Consider the following 15,307-nt stretch of genomic DNA (forward strand, 5'->3'; position numbering starts at 1 on the left):
GTTTTACTCCGCTGCACCGGTGGGGCTTTGGGGACTTGTTCAGATAAATAACACTTGAGTGAGGAGGACGGAAGATGGGGGACAGGAAGGGAAGGAGGAGTAAGAGAAGGAATGTTTTGTGACAAGCTGAGACATTTTTCTACCTCTGTGATAGCTTGGATTGAAGCCCCGTATTTCACCAGCAGTTCCATGACTTTGATGCGGTTTTTCTTGCAGGCAATGTGCAGTGGAGTAAAACCATTCTGTGCAAAAGACAATCAAGTTAGTTGAAAACATGCAGAAACGATCCTCACACAACTCCATGCTGGCACATTGCAGGCAATAATGTTACATCGTCACATAATGTTACCATTTCTTCAAATGCTGTAGGTGTTGGAAATCTAGAAAGAAAAGTGGTGTGTGCTCCTGCAGGCCCAGAACTTTGTTTATATGTGGGGGAGACTGTATAGAGTTCTATTTGTGTGGTTGCAGAGAAAAAACAAAAGCAAAGGAAACTGCATGTGGCTACTCTCCAAAGAAGGAAAAATAGAAGGGCAATTATACTTCATAAGTTCTGAGACGTTTTAAAGTATACTGATTGGTCAGATTACAAAATGGCTTGAAGGTGCATGGAAGATAAGCATGTCTTCTTCTTACGGAAGGCCATTTCTTAGAGCACAAACATCGTTTCCCTGTTTTACTTGAAAACCCTAAGAGCATGACTGCTAATAAATGTTTCAGCTTTGTCAACATCTTTGGGGAGGGAGTGTTGCAAATTAGCAGAAATCATTATTTATGCTAACAATTTTTTACATCCACATGTTATATATATCTCCCATTAAATTATTGTGTATTAGCAGAAATAATTACACTGATAATATTTTATATCCAAAAGTTATATTTCTTACATTAAAAAGTTTTCAATTTTATCATTTTATAAAGAAATGATTATTAACTTCTTGAATGTTTTCAAGAAAATTATGGAGACTTTCTGGAATTACTAGAAGAAGCTATCTCTCAGAGACAAAGGAATGTGGAAAAGTCTCTAAGACAGTTTTTAGTTTCCCAAACTAGGCAATGTATAGGAATTAGAATCAATGACATAAAAATTTGTTAACAAGTCCCATGCTTAATATATGTGTAAGCATTATAATTTTATTTGACCAATGATCCCTACATATAGAATAGTCACACCTATTTTGCCAGTTAGTTTACTAGTCCGAATGGGGACTGATCATCAGTTAGTATTTTTCTATACTAGCAATTCTCAATAAAGTATATTGCCTTACTTAACCTAATGACTTATTATTCTTCACAATGTTTAAGTCATTTCCCATTTATGAGCTATGTAGTAAGCCAGGTATAAATAGCCAAATGTGTGTGTAGCACTTAAATGATTTTTAATTATGAGATTGTAATATTTTATAAGCTTACTGATCACTGTGCAATTAAAGTATTTTCCTCCTTATGAGAAAATAAATATCCTCATGTAATTGCATATAACCCTAAAAGTATATTTGCTTCCTGGGAAATTAGGAATAAATTGATTCCAAATGGAAAACAACTTTTTAATAAACATAAGATTTATTATTTAATAATTCTCCTGGTATTCTCTCATTTTAAATATTGTCTGAAGACTAATTTAACTGGCATAAACCATGTACATGTATAGGATTAAAGGATTGCTTTTAGTCTGAGAATTAGGAAACATGTAAATCAGAACATGCCTAATACTCCCAATGATTATTGTTAGAATATAAGTGAAGCAAGGAAGATTTATTCAATATTAGACCTTGGGAAATACATATGCTGCTCTAGGAACAGCCCCTTGTAAATTTCTCTTGCGCAATTTCTGAAATAGTTTATATGAACTGCTTCCTGAAGCAGGAAAATGCTAAGCATCACTTTTTGATTAGACTGTGTTTAGAAATCAGGTCAATAAGAAAATTCTCTAAGTGAACTCTTCACAGCCTTACATTTTACTTTGTCTTACATGGTCAACTCTACTCACCTCTATAAACCATTTTTCCCCCAAATAGAGATAAATAACATTCAACTTTTCCATACTTTTATTCTGACTTGATGTTGGGTGTTTAGAATTTATTTTGTGATTTTCTATTTTCAGCTTCAATTTTCCTTGTAAAATTGCTCATCACTCCCGAGGTTTCCTATCTATCTGCAGCTCGCTTGTGGTGGAAATGGTACCTTGGTGTTTTCCTAAATCCCTCCTTGGTCACCATTATTTAACAGCAAACTATGAAGTCATGAGGTGGGCAGGCCACTCATGGGAGGCAACAAATTTAGCAGAATTAACTTCATATTTGTGACCATGCTTTGCTGGTGCACCACTGATCAATCACTATGGTATGCTGGTCTCAGTCTATATTCTGTGAATGTGGACTAGGCCAGGTTTACCAGAGCTCTGGCGTTTGGATTGGCTCTTTTGTCCAGAAGGAGTTTGGTTACGCGGTAGTGACCACAGTGTGCAGCAACGTGGAGGGCCGTCAGGTAGTCTAGGGTGACATCGTCAACAGGCGCCTTGTGCTGTAACAGGTGCTTCACACATTCCACATGGTCCCCCTGTGCAGCCATGTGAAGTGGAGACAGCCCATTCTGTGCATCAAAACAAAACAAAACCAAGTCCACATTTCAGTCATGACTTCCAGGTCGTGAAACACAGCAAAGTCAATCCTTGGTATCTGGCACTGTTGGTAGCAGAGGAAAAAATAATCCCCATTTGACATCTAAATGTACAGTGGCTTATGCAAGGTGCAGAGGGAAGCTAAGAGAACATTATTTTCATAATTATGCTATTTTAGGCAAAAACAGAAATTAATATGTTTTTTGTGAATGAATACATAATATTGTGTGGCAATTCAGATGGATTTCACAATTATTAAAGCAATATTAGATATTTAAAACAAGTGATAGCTGATGCTTAAATTATTTGTATCCAATTCCATTCAGTTAATCTCTCTGCGAGATTTTTTTTTACTTCTAAATGGGGGAGTGTGAAGATGAAGGAAAAGCAAGTGGGTGCCTCAAGGGGAGAAAGATGGTTTGATCATCTCTTAGATCCATGCTGCCCTAAAATTCTAGAATTTCTTTTTCCTGTCGTGCGACATGAACTGGACTTGGAGAAAGCAGTCAGGTAAGAACTGAAAAGTGTAAGACAAATGTGAGTCATGGGCCAATGACCTTCCAAGTTGAAAATCTTGAAGATAATATAAATTTATCACCATTGATGATGCCCAAAACAGCATTAATCTTAATTCTGAGAGAAGGTCAACAGCAGGAATATAAGATGGTATGGTAATTCACCGACGATTATCAGTCTAGGTAAGACTTACATTTTTAAAATTTAAATAAATAGGCTTATACGAAATTAGGGAAGAAACTAAATTAGAAAACATTTGCCCATTAAAAAGCGTCTTAATAATCAAAGCAAATAGAGTGACTAGGGGATAATTGTTGATCAAGTATCCAGCTTGGGAGTCATAACATTCAAAGAAATAGAAACTGTGTCTAGATAAAAAGCCAAAACATGCTTAAGGCCCAATATTCTTAATAAGAAAGGTGATTTCAACAATGAGGAGCTAAAATCAAATACAACAAAGTCTTAACTTGTGGTGGTTTGTGGATGGTAAAAGTATATGTGACTCTGAAATTATTAATATACTTTCTTTGTTTTTTAAATACCCTTTACTCACAATTATTGCTTTTATATTAAAAAATTCATAAAATGAACTTAGAAGAGCAGGTTGATGAGAAGGTATTTATGCATCAGAGGAAAGATAGTGTAAGGGCAAAGTATAGAAGATATTCAGGGCTTGGCAGTATTTGTAGTGATGTGTGGCATGTGTCTCTGATAGTCTATCAATCTTTAATGTTGTTTTATCCACTTAAAGGTTATGTGGAAAATAAAAATCTTCACCAGTTAATTCTTCGTTACATTTTACAACTATTTACTGCGTACCTACTCAAGTTCTGATCAAGTACGGAGGATCCAACTGGGAACATGACAGGGACACCCTTTCTTCATGGAGGTAATGTGTGGTGGACAGACAATTCAAAAAGAATAAGCATTAAAATATATTGTATGTTAGAAGGCCGCCATGGTTTTCTTCTTTAATTTTTTTAACATTTATTTTTGAGAGACAGAGTGTGAGCAGCAGAGAGGCAGAGAAAGAGGGAGACAGAATTGAAGCAGGCTCTGGGCTCCGAGCTGTCAGCACAGAACCCCACATGGGCTTGAACTCACAAATGGTGAGAGCATGACCTGAGCTGAAATCAGATGCTAACTGACTGAGGTATGCAGGTGCCCTAGAAGGCCACCCATGTTAAGAAGAACACTAAAGCATAGGATGGCCAAGGGAGTTTGCGTGTATGAGTGCCCTGTGGATAGGCTAGCCAGAAGCAGCCTCACTGAGAAGATGAATTTTGATGAAAAAATGATGACAGTACAAGAGCTGGTCCTGCTGATCTGGGGGAGAGGAAAAGCAAATACAAGTATGTCTGATAACAACCACATCCACCGTGACTGATGAACAGTAGAGAGGACAATGCAGCTGAAGGCAAGTAAGAGGGGTGAATAGGGACTCAGGCAAGAGATCTGCAAGGCCGGGTAGAGTCTTTGACTTCTACTCAGAGAGAGCTGAGGTGCTTTGGGAAGGTTTAAGACAACTGGATTAGTCTGGTTGTTCTGTTGAGAATATACTAAATGGGGTTAAAGGAGGAAAGGGAAGTCAAATGAGCATCTCTTGCAATCAGTGAGGTAGGGTTGATGGTGATCTAGATGAGGGTGGTAATTAGACTGTTGAGAAATTGCTGAATTATGAGGTATTTTGAAGGAATATGTGACAAGGTTAATGACAGGCTGTGAAGAGAGAGAAGAGTCAAGCACTACATGATGTATTTGACCTGTGAAACTGAAAGAACGGGATAATGAACATCATTTGAGATAAGAAGACCACAAGAAGGATTAGGAGTAGGGGTGGGGGAAATATTAGTAGCTGAGTTTTGAACTTCCTCAATTTGAAACACACAGCAGACATCTATGCAGCAATGGTAAGTTGACATCTATGATATAGAGTTCTGGAGACACATAGTTGTGTTTCATCAGTGTATAAGTTGTATTTAAAGATGAAATTGGATGGGATTTCTTACTGAGTATGGATAGACAAACAAAGTGAGCTCTGGAGGTTTTAACATTCAGTGACCTGGGAGTGAAGAGGAGACAGGCAAGAAGCCTAAGCAGAAGGGAAGACAGAGGGGTGTAATGTCTCAGAAAACAAATAAAGAAAGGAAAGTGTTTTGAGAAGGGAGGAGAAAGCAACTGTGTCAGAGGATAGTGAGAGAAGAGAACACAGACTATGTGGACAGATTCGTGTAATCCAGTAGATAGGAGGACAGGAGTCTATAGAAATTCTCTTCTAATTGTTTCAATCTTGCCAGTGTTCTGAGAAGTGACAACAGAGAAACAAGTCGAAAGAAAAAAGTACAGACTAGTCAGGTAGCAGGGAGTAAAGAGTGAACACACGTGGGAAATATACTGAGGTTGTCAGGCAGCATTAAAGGCCAACTTTAGGTGAGCAATCACGAATTCACAGCGAACCCAGTCAGTATGGCTGGGTGTTTTCTGCCACCACAGTCAGCTGCAAAATGTGCTCAGGGCCAAATATAGCACGTGAGCATGAATATGTCAGGGAGAGGTATGAATAATTATGTTGGGCAGAGGTGAGGGCATAAGATGAATGAGGGACAGTAAAACGGTGGCTGATGGATTGAGGAGAATAAACACATTTCTAGAGTTGGGGTTCCAGAGAAAGGTAACTAAAGCATACGGGGGTGTTTGGAGAATCAGAGGTTAGACACAGAAATTACAGAGGATTTACAGTTACTAAATTGAGAGGCCAGCCAGAAAGACCGTCTACAGCTGTGACCAAGATCATTAAAGTCATCATGTGTTAGAATAGGGGTTGTGTTCTTCTCTCTGAACATAGCTCTAATTTTTGCTATTATCTCCTTACCTATCTTACCCACAATTTTAATTTTGAGCTTCTTGAACAAACAGATGGTGTATTCTTTACCTTGATAGCTCTTAGTGATCAGAACACTGGCTGGCCATTGTAGCTACTTATTCTGATAGTTGGATGCCTGGATGAATGACTGAATAATGAATAGATATAATCATGCACTCACAGATACTTTATGCTAGATCCTTACATAAAAATGACATTTGATATTGCAAGAAAGCCACTAAAAAATTCATCTAGGTAATCCGTTGTCTTCATTAGTGGCATGACAATTATAGGCGAATTCTGTAGACAAGACTATTTTATAGTTTGTGGAAAAGCAAATCTGTCTATTCTCAATTTGATACATGTTTTTTATGGGTTGTAACATGACTGGTGAAATCTTGTTATCTTCATTTAAATTTCAATCAGTTTTCTCCACAAAACTTTCTACAAGTTTTCTACAAGTTAATATCCAGTGCAAAATCTCACATTTTAAAGATAAAACTCTACAATACTCGTGGTATCAGTATGAGAATGAAAATAATACATGTGATTTGAAGTTACCATTTCATGGTCCATAAGGCACAGCTTTAAAGATTAAGTTCATTCTACACATATTTTAAATATGTGGGCTTGTTATTGCTCCAAATAATTTCAAATAAATATTCAACTGAAATATAATATAAATAAAAAATATTGGCGTATGTTGATTGTCTAATTCTTCTCAGCTTACCCTAGTAAAAGCTTTAGTTGATGCCAGTTGTGTTCAGGGGCTAGGCAAGGTAGAATACAGAAAAAAATGTAAGAAGTGTCCTTTGTCTAAATTTTTCTTGTATTAAGGATCCTATTATTGTATATGCAATTAAATAGTTCTATGTGATTATTTTTTATCTGTGTCTCATGATATTCCTTGGTGGCCCAAAGAATGGCTAGAAAATGGGAACTTGCACAATAATAATGCTTGAAAAATACATTTTATAATGAAAACCTCCACCAAATCAGTTCCCAGTGCAAGTTTTAGTTAGAGTTTTCTTCATGGTTGAGCATATTGATGAAACAAGACATGAAATGCTAGATGTACTATGCCATAGAGAACACTAGGCTTGTTTAATGACTTTTTGTAGATGGCTATCCTAAATTGTGCTTTCCAGGTCATCTACTAATCCTAAATACAATCATCCAGCACCACTGATAAGTAATTCTTTTTACTAGTATTGCCTAAGAGATAAAGATTAGAGAGCCAAAAGAGTATCTTGTATTGCTACTTGTGCTACTTTAAAAGACAATTTTTATGCAATTTTATAGCATTCTAGAGAATCATAAAAGTATAGACCTATAGAATGTAAGAAATATTCTCATTTACATACAATATACTCATTTACATATAATACAAATATATTCAAATTTCCATCTGCAGTAAAAATATAGAAAGAACTTGAAGGTATACATTCAATACACCTTAATGCATGTCTTTGTTAATTTTAAGTAACTTTAACACAGTTTGATATATACTCCTCATTTCTAGCACACAATTATTGAGTAATTAGAAAATACTTGAAAAATGCTTTGATTTCAAGAAGAAAATTTAAATTATATGTAATTGTAAAAAAAATAATAAAAAACCCTGAAAAGACATTTTTAAATAAGTGCCTTAAGGAGTTCTTTAGAACCCTTCTTACCCAAAATGACCCACCTTAGTCCTTGCCAGCAAAGGGGCACCCCGTTCCAACAGAAGTTCTACCACTTGGTCATGCCCACTTCTTGCAGCACAGTGAAGTGGTGTCAACCCATCCTGCCCAAAGAATTGAAGAATTCAGCCTGAGTTAACTTAAAACACACACACACACACACACACACACACACACACACACACACACCCCAAAACATCAAGATAGCCTCTTCTACCACTTCAAAGAGAGGGTTTCCTGAGCTCATTCCTAGTGATTCAATACATCAGTAATAGAACTGCTATTAGTTAAATGGTAGAGGAGAAGAGTGAGAGAGAAGATGAGACAGTGAGAGATCCTGACAGAGAGCAAGAGAGAGAAAAAGAAAGATAGGGATGAAACAGAGATTGGGAGTGGGCAAGAGAGATTTCATGTGCAGAGGTTGAACGTAAAAACACATGTTGTTGGCCCCTCGTCTCCCTATTGGGGAAGACGGAAGGGCAGAGTTTGCTGCACTTGTTGAACTTGAAAACCCTACTTGCTTGAAACCACAACCAGATATTATAGTGTTAAACTATTTTCATTTTGGTTGCCCCAGCACAACTTTACCCCCAAATTCTTCTTAACCTAATTTGTCCACCCGTGTCATCTCTTGGACTGTTACTAGTTTGATAAATTCTCCTAAAATGCTCGCTGCTGCTCATAATAAGAAAGTCATTTTTTTCCACATTCTTCTAAAGACTACCACACATATTTATCAACATTTTAAAAACTACATAGTTATTTCTCAGGAATGAAATTTGTTATTAATAATAATGGTATGAAAAATGTGTCAAACGAAATTATGGCACAACTATATGTTATGTTACTTATAAAACTTTCTGACCCGGATGCTTCTCAGGTAGTTTCTGATTCCAGAGCTATTCTCAAATTTCCTCTGTCTTTTGGATTTTATTGCTCCTTAGGGTGGAATGGTCAGAGAGCAGAGCAGGTGGGTAATATCAGGCAAAATGTAAGAAACAATGGGCAAGAAGTGAGAGAGAAAATGAAATCCTGAGTGCATAAATTAACTAGAGATTTCAAGCTTGAAGGAAAAAAAGATTGTAGCAGGGAAAGATGTTGAGAGGTAGATAGCAGTCAGAGAAAATGAGGGGTGGGGAGTGGTTAGGAAGACTTCCAAGGCTGATTTTTCTAGAACTCTAATAGCCTATCTTTTGTGTCTTTGTTTCCAGAACCACTGTTTTTGAGTTATGCTTTCCCCCTAATAAATATAAGTTATCTGAGTCACAATGCTCTTCCTATCCCAACATTCTAGGATTCCAATGCTAGATATTTTCCCTTTACTTTCCAGATCCATGCTCTTCTTTCTCTCCTCTGCTCCATGTCTGACAGAAAGACTCTGTAGACTGTATTGGTGAGCAACCTTGCCCTCTGGCTTCAATTTGGATATGGAAAATGCAGCAAGAACTGAAGCCACTCTGTAAAGGATCTCCTTAGTCTGGTTGTGTCTCTTTACCAAAGATTATGCTCTGGCCAAAGTAGCCTCCTTCGTGCAGTTCTCTCCTTTGAAGTTCTGGCAACCTACTTCTCACCTTGCAGGCCTAGGGTTGGTAATGAGTCCTGTTGCTGGTAGCTCGGGGGATACTTTACTATCCCTTGTGCCTTCCCTACAATCCACCTGCAATGTTAGGAACAGATCCTTTAATAAATCCATATTCAAATGATCAAATTTGAACACGCACTCTGGTCCTGGCTAGGACCTTCAGTTATTTATCAGCGCAGAGTCCAAGGTTGGAACTCAGGAACCATGAGATCATGACCTAAGCAGAGATCGAAAGCCAGACATTTAACTGACTGAGGCACTCAGTGCCCTGGGCTAGGTAGGAACTTGAATTATAATGATACTTTGCTTGGTTAAGTCTACTTAGCTAGTATTAAGATACTGAATATCCAAAATAGATCTTGCAATTTTAGATATGTAGGAATTAGCCTGAAAAGACTGCCTTTCCAGAAAAAAGAAAAAAAAAGTATTTAACTACTGTAGTGGGGATGCCAAGTTATATTAAAGTTTGCTGGAGAGGAGCCTAAAAAAGAAACTGTGCGGGCAAAGCAATTAAGATGATTATGCTTTTGTATCTTGATAACATACCTGTCTTTAAGGTACAGAGTATTTTTTGCTATTTAAGTTATATAACTATTAAATATAGGGTTATTTCTCAAACATATTCTTGGTGAGGGCTCCACTGAGATCTAGAGTTTGAGAAATCCATCATAGTGAATGAAGGCATTATATGCAGTGGTCCAGCAAATGGGTTCTGGAAATCAAGGAGTCTCAGGTGTGAGTCTCAGATCAGTCACCATGGATATTCTCTCTGAGGCTCAGCTTCACAATATATAAAATGGGGATAATTTTTCTTATCCTATTTAACTACAACCTTGTTTGAAAGATGATGGGACTCAGTCTTAAATCATTTTTAGAATAGGTATTTTTCCTACAGAATACATGAAATATTCATTCCGTAATCATGCTAAAACCTTCTGATATTCTTAGGATAACTATTGGACAATATAGAGAACGTTAAAAATGAACAAGAACATCAAAGACCAATAGAGATTACATTGATTCTAAATCTAATGCAATTTATCTACCTTTATCAGGGATATGTGAATTATACCAAATTCAGATTTCCCAACATGTTCAATCTGAATAGATTTTAGATATTTTCTACAAGTACATTAACCAAGCAAAGTACATTATCTCATTATTGTCCCCCCCAATCTTACCAACGATTTGTGTTCAAAGACTTCTTTATTTAATTTTTTTAAATTCCTAGGGGCAATGATCTGTTCAATATCTTTTTTAAACTTAAAATTTTAAGACAGTATTTGAAGGTTATGTTCCTCTCCTCCGAGAGTTCCTTTCCCTGTGTTCTTTTTTTTTTCTTCACTAGAATCAGTTCATATCACACCATGATGTTGATAATCCTTAATAGGTTAAATCAATCAACATCAGAGGGACACCATTTTTCCAGTTGATAACCCACAGCATTAGCTTCTTACAACCAGCTCTTTCCTTATCTTTTCCCCTCCTCCCTCTCTGCTTAGATTGTAGATGTATTCTGAAGTCTGTGTGTGCACACAGGCTCTTCTAATTACTACCCTGTGTGTCCTAGGTGAAGTTACATAACTTCTCTGAAACTCACTTTTCCCCTTGGAAGTCTCATTTCTCAAATGAAGGCCTCCACGTTTTCTCAACAAGCAGATAATACATACTTCATAAATTATTAGGAAAAGAAAATAAAATGATATTTGTAGAGTATTTAGCAGGTGGCCTAGAACAGGGGGCATATGACAATTGGTAGCCACTATTGCTGTTGCTTTATTAATTATGAACATTTTTTTTCCTGATACATTAGTTTTTGTTCATCATCTTTTAATGTTTTGTATACTTTTATTATTTGCACCGAAACATGCATTTCAATATTTTAACCTTATATGGAGTGTCTCCACATATAAACAATACATAATTTAAAAAAATAAAAAAGAATAATGTTCTCAATAAAACCTGGATTAATAATATCACTTTAAACTAGCTATGAAGTTTCTGTTAATGTTTTTAACATTAATGTGAGGTTTCTCAGATACCAGAAAACCAGAGCTCTGGTGAAAATGTCTCAGTTTTCCACTAGATCCTAGTCAGTGATGAGAATGTCAGTGACATGCAAAACGTCTCAATGACTGACAAAGTGATAGCGAGGGTGGGGAAGAAACAGTGGGCAAGATTTTTTTTAATAACCCCAAAGCCTCTACATATTCTGCTTTTCTCCAGATAATGAAAACTTTATAAATGAGATTAACAATGAGAAGATCAAGTGGAAAATTCTTAATAGAATATACTAGATTGAAAATGTTTATGACTAACATGTTTGCTACAAGAAACTGAGATCTCTATGATTTTAAAAATGAAAGAAAAATATATTATTTTTAATTCCTCATATAGAAGCTCTGTTGTACTACCTAAAAAGTAGTCAATAGTAAATGTAAAATTTTTCTATTTTAAAATATATTCTTTTTTATTTAAAAAAATTTTTAAATGTTTATATATTTTTGAGAGAGAGACATAGAGTGTGAGTAGGAGAGGGGCAGAGAGAGAGAGGGACACAGACTCCAAAGCAGGCTCCAGCCTCTGAGCTGTCAGCACAGAGCCCAAGGCGAGGCTCAAACTCAAGAGCCGGAAGATCATGACCTGAGCTGAAGTCGGACGCTTAAACTACTGAGCCACCCAAGTGCCCCTTTAAAATATATTTTCAAAAGACAAAAGGAAAATGCTAACCAGATTCCTTTTATTTTAATAATAAAATGTGAAAATTACAGAACTAGCCTCCAAAGTCGTGACCACAGTCCTCAATTTCAATATTACCTCCTAGTTGATTTTTCCTTAATAAGACAGATACAGTTGTTTTAGTTATAGCCAGAATTTAAAGAATTCAATTGCTTTTAAAATCCAACTCCTTAGAGATAAAGAAGTATTTTAACTTTTGGTGGGAAAAGCTCAGTACAACCATTCAATACTGTACTGAATGCTGGTGTGTGCTCCAGCCAGCTTGCACAAACTAGTGAGAGCCAAGTTTGTGCACATCTCTTCCCAATTTTGTATTCAGTGATACCATATTGGTAGCTCTAACTGGTCGTGATGAAGTTATGGAAGTAGACTACAGTAGTCAGCAAAGCCAAAAGCTATAAATCAGAGTTCATTTGTTTGTTTTTTGAAAGCCAATTACTAAACTTTACTAGCATACTGCTAACCTAATTCCTTGGGTACTTTAACTTGCATCTCTGTGAGTAAAGGGACCTTGTCTATCTTATTAACTGTTGTATCTCTAGGCATCAAGTAGGAACTCAAAAACTGTTTAGGAATGAATGAACAGAATACACAATGTATACAATGACAAAATACAGTTTTAATTTATAAATTCTTGAATGAAATTCAACTCATTTGTATATCTAAAGACTTCACTGGATGAAATACAGCCCAAATAATCCCTTACAGAAGAAACCAAGGCTTATATTTGATTAACTTGCTTAAGAACAATTAGTTAATGGCAGAACTAGCATAAGAATTCATTTCTCTCCGTATCTTAGTATTCTTTTTATGAGAATGCACTGCCTATTTGGAATTAGACTTAAATTACATATGCAAATGTATGTAGGTAATGCAAATGAGAGCATCTTTTAAAGAACTAAGCAAGTATTGCAATGATCTTGCCTCAAAATGAATGAATACTCCAGAAAACTACTAATAAGAGCATGTTGATTTTTAAGACATTGGCCAAGATAAAATTCTATTGCATTTGCCAAGTGCTTTCTATCCATTGGTACTCTCAATTATTAGAGAGTCTCAACAGAAACAGAGAGGTTAGTGTAAAGAGAGACATTATGTTAATGATGTCCTTAAAGGAGGAGGCACAGAAACTCTCCTTCAAACATGAAAAACAAGTAAGCAAGGCATGCAACACTGTGCATAATTGTTCCAAATTTTGCATACGTACATGCAGCACAGCAAGGGAAAAGGCATGCCAACAAAGCAAGCACTAATATAATATACTATAAAACTCCAATACAAAGACAGTAGACTCTACAACAAAGATCTTGACACACAAAGCAAACCACTCTAAAATTCCCACATAATAATATGACAGATAATTTGGATCAAATGTCTTAAAGAAATGAGATTAAGAAAGCAACATTTCCTGAGGTCATTAAAAACCAGAATGTACAGTCTGGAACTGGTATACTTCCTGAAAGCTCAAAGAGGATAAGGCTAATTAAATAAAAGCATTTGCTTGCCTCAAGATTTGCAAAAGATCTAGATTTGATCCTTAGTCCTTTGGCACTGAGAATATAAAGTCCCAGGACTAAACAAAGTAAAGATTAAAAAAATATCATAAGGGACACATCCTATTCCCCAATCTTTCATAGACTTCTTACACCATGTATTTCAAAATGTTCTCATTATAGGAATATTTAAAATTTTGCCAAAGTCTATGATTAAGCAAATCTATTCCAGAGAATGAATATTGAACTACTTTTTTAATGTTTAAGCAAGTAACTACATATAATTTCAGTAACATAATAAAAAATTATGAGTAGCTAAGTTATTGACCAATCGCACTTTAAAAAAGATAAATAATAATAATCTAAGAGTTAATTCTCATACAACCGTATGAGATAGGTACCAGTATTAGCCGAGCTTCAGAGAAGACAGTAAGTCAGTGGCCAATATCATACAGCTAGTAAGTTGTGGAGGTAAAATTTGAACTCAGGTACTCTGCCTTCTGAGGCTGTGCTTCTAACAATTGTATTCTCCTGCCTATCTTATTATCTATTTGTGGGGAATATAGAAAACTCAGAATTACATTTTACTTAACAAATTTAAATGAATGAAGGACACTGCCTCTTACCAAATTGGATTGACTAAAGGTGCAATATAATAACTGTATGCCATTGTTCCATAAGCATATAGCAAATTTTTTGCTCAGGTCAGTATAGCATGGCCACTTAAGAAAAATGATCTAAAAATTGGGACATTAGAAGCAAAAGATTGTCAACATGTATTAAAATATTTTATGTAAAAATCACAATCTCAAAGCTTCATGCTTACGAGTTTAGGTTTTTGAAATTTACAGCTAATTATCAGAGATGCTTCCATTCCACCTTTGATCTTTCTTCCCCAAAATAAGCAAGGACTTAAAAAACTGTCTCCTTGAGGGGCTAGGATTCTGTTTCTTCAGCACTTATGAGCAAATATTAATTTCACTTTACAAGAAGAAACCTTTAAATATTGTATGAAATTTAAATCAAATCCAAGAAAGCAATTTCCTTAAAAGCACATTGTTTATATTTAGGAACTCGTATTTAAAGGTGTCTGCTTCAAGAATACAAAAAACAAAAATGGTAGGAAATTCAAAGAACAGAGACACTCACCCTAGTTTTGGCATCGATCTGACCACCACGATCCAGTAAGAGCTTCACCATGTTTGTGTTTCCCCTTTTGGAAGCCACATGCAGAGGAGTGATTCCATTCTACACCATGGAAAGACCAAACAAGAGCATGTTGGGTATGACAGGGCATGATGGTGAAGACTTTGTGTTAAAGGGCACAAAGAAGGTTGTGACCCATGTGGTAATTTGATTCAAGGTTTCTAAAGTTTCATGTCTTTGATTTTTTAAAAATTTTTTTAAATTTATTTTTGAGAATCAGAGAGAGACAGTACAAGCAGGGGAAGGTCAGAGAGAGAGGGAGATATAGAATCTGAAGCAGGTTCCGAGCTAGCTGTCAGCACAGAGCCTGATGCGGGGCTTGAACTCACAAACTGTGAGATCATGACCTGGGCTGAAGCCGGATGCTTAACCGACTGAGCCACCCCTCATGTCTTTGATTTTTAAGGAACAAAAAAGCACACAAACCACACAGCACTATAGTTAGAGAATGAAAAATGGAATGAAGCTGCATAACTAAGTTAGTCCATAACTACAATGCTACTAATGTATTAAATGTACACATTACATTGTACACACTGTCAAGAGACAAAGGGAGCACTTTTGTAGATTCTACTTAGGACAGAGCTCTAGTCCAATGTCTAT

At 36.1% G+C, this 15,307-nt stretch overlaps 1 protein-coding gene across 8 annotated transcripts in view; it reads right to left on the reverse strand.

Moving 5' to 3' along the window:
- The window catches only part of ANK2 (ankyrin 2), a 336,115-nt gene that overhangs the window by 116,945 nt on the left and 203,863 nt on the right, over nt 1-15,307 (reverse strand). For all 8 annotated transcript variants that reach the window (XM_029941812.1, XM_029941804.1, XM_029941796.1 and 5 more), the window contains exons 9-12: nt 14,648-14,746; nt 7,690-7,788; nt 2,395-2,592; nt 144-242 (exon numbers count right to left, since the gene is read on the reverse strand). In XM_029941812.1, the coding sequence (XP_029797672.1) occupies nt 144-242; nt 2,395-2,592; nt 7,690-7,788; nt 14,648-14,746 (495 nt within the window). The remainder of the gene's footprint in view (nt 1-143; nt 243-2,394; nt 2,593-7,689; nt 7,789-14,647; nt 14,747-15,307) is intronic.

The sequence above is a fragment of the Suricata suricatta genome, chromosome 1 (assembly GCF_006229205.1).
Source record: "Suricata suricatta isolate VVHF042 chromosome 1, meerkat_22Aug2017_6uvM2_HiC, whole genome shotgun sequence".
Lineage (NCBI taxonomy): Eukaryota > Metazoa > Chordata > Mammalia > Carnivora > Herpestidae > Suricata > Suricata suricatta.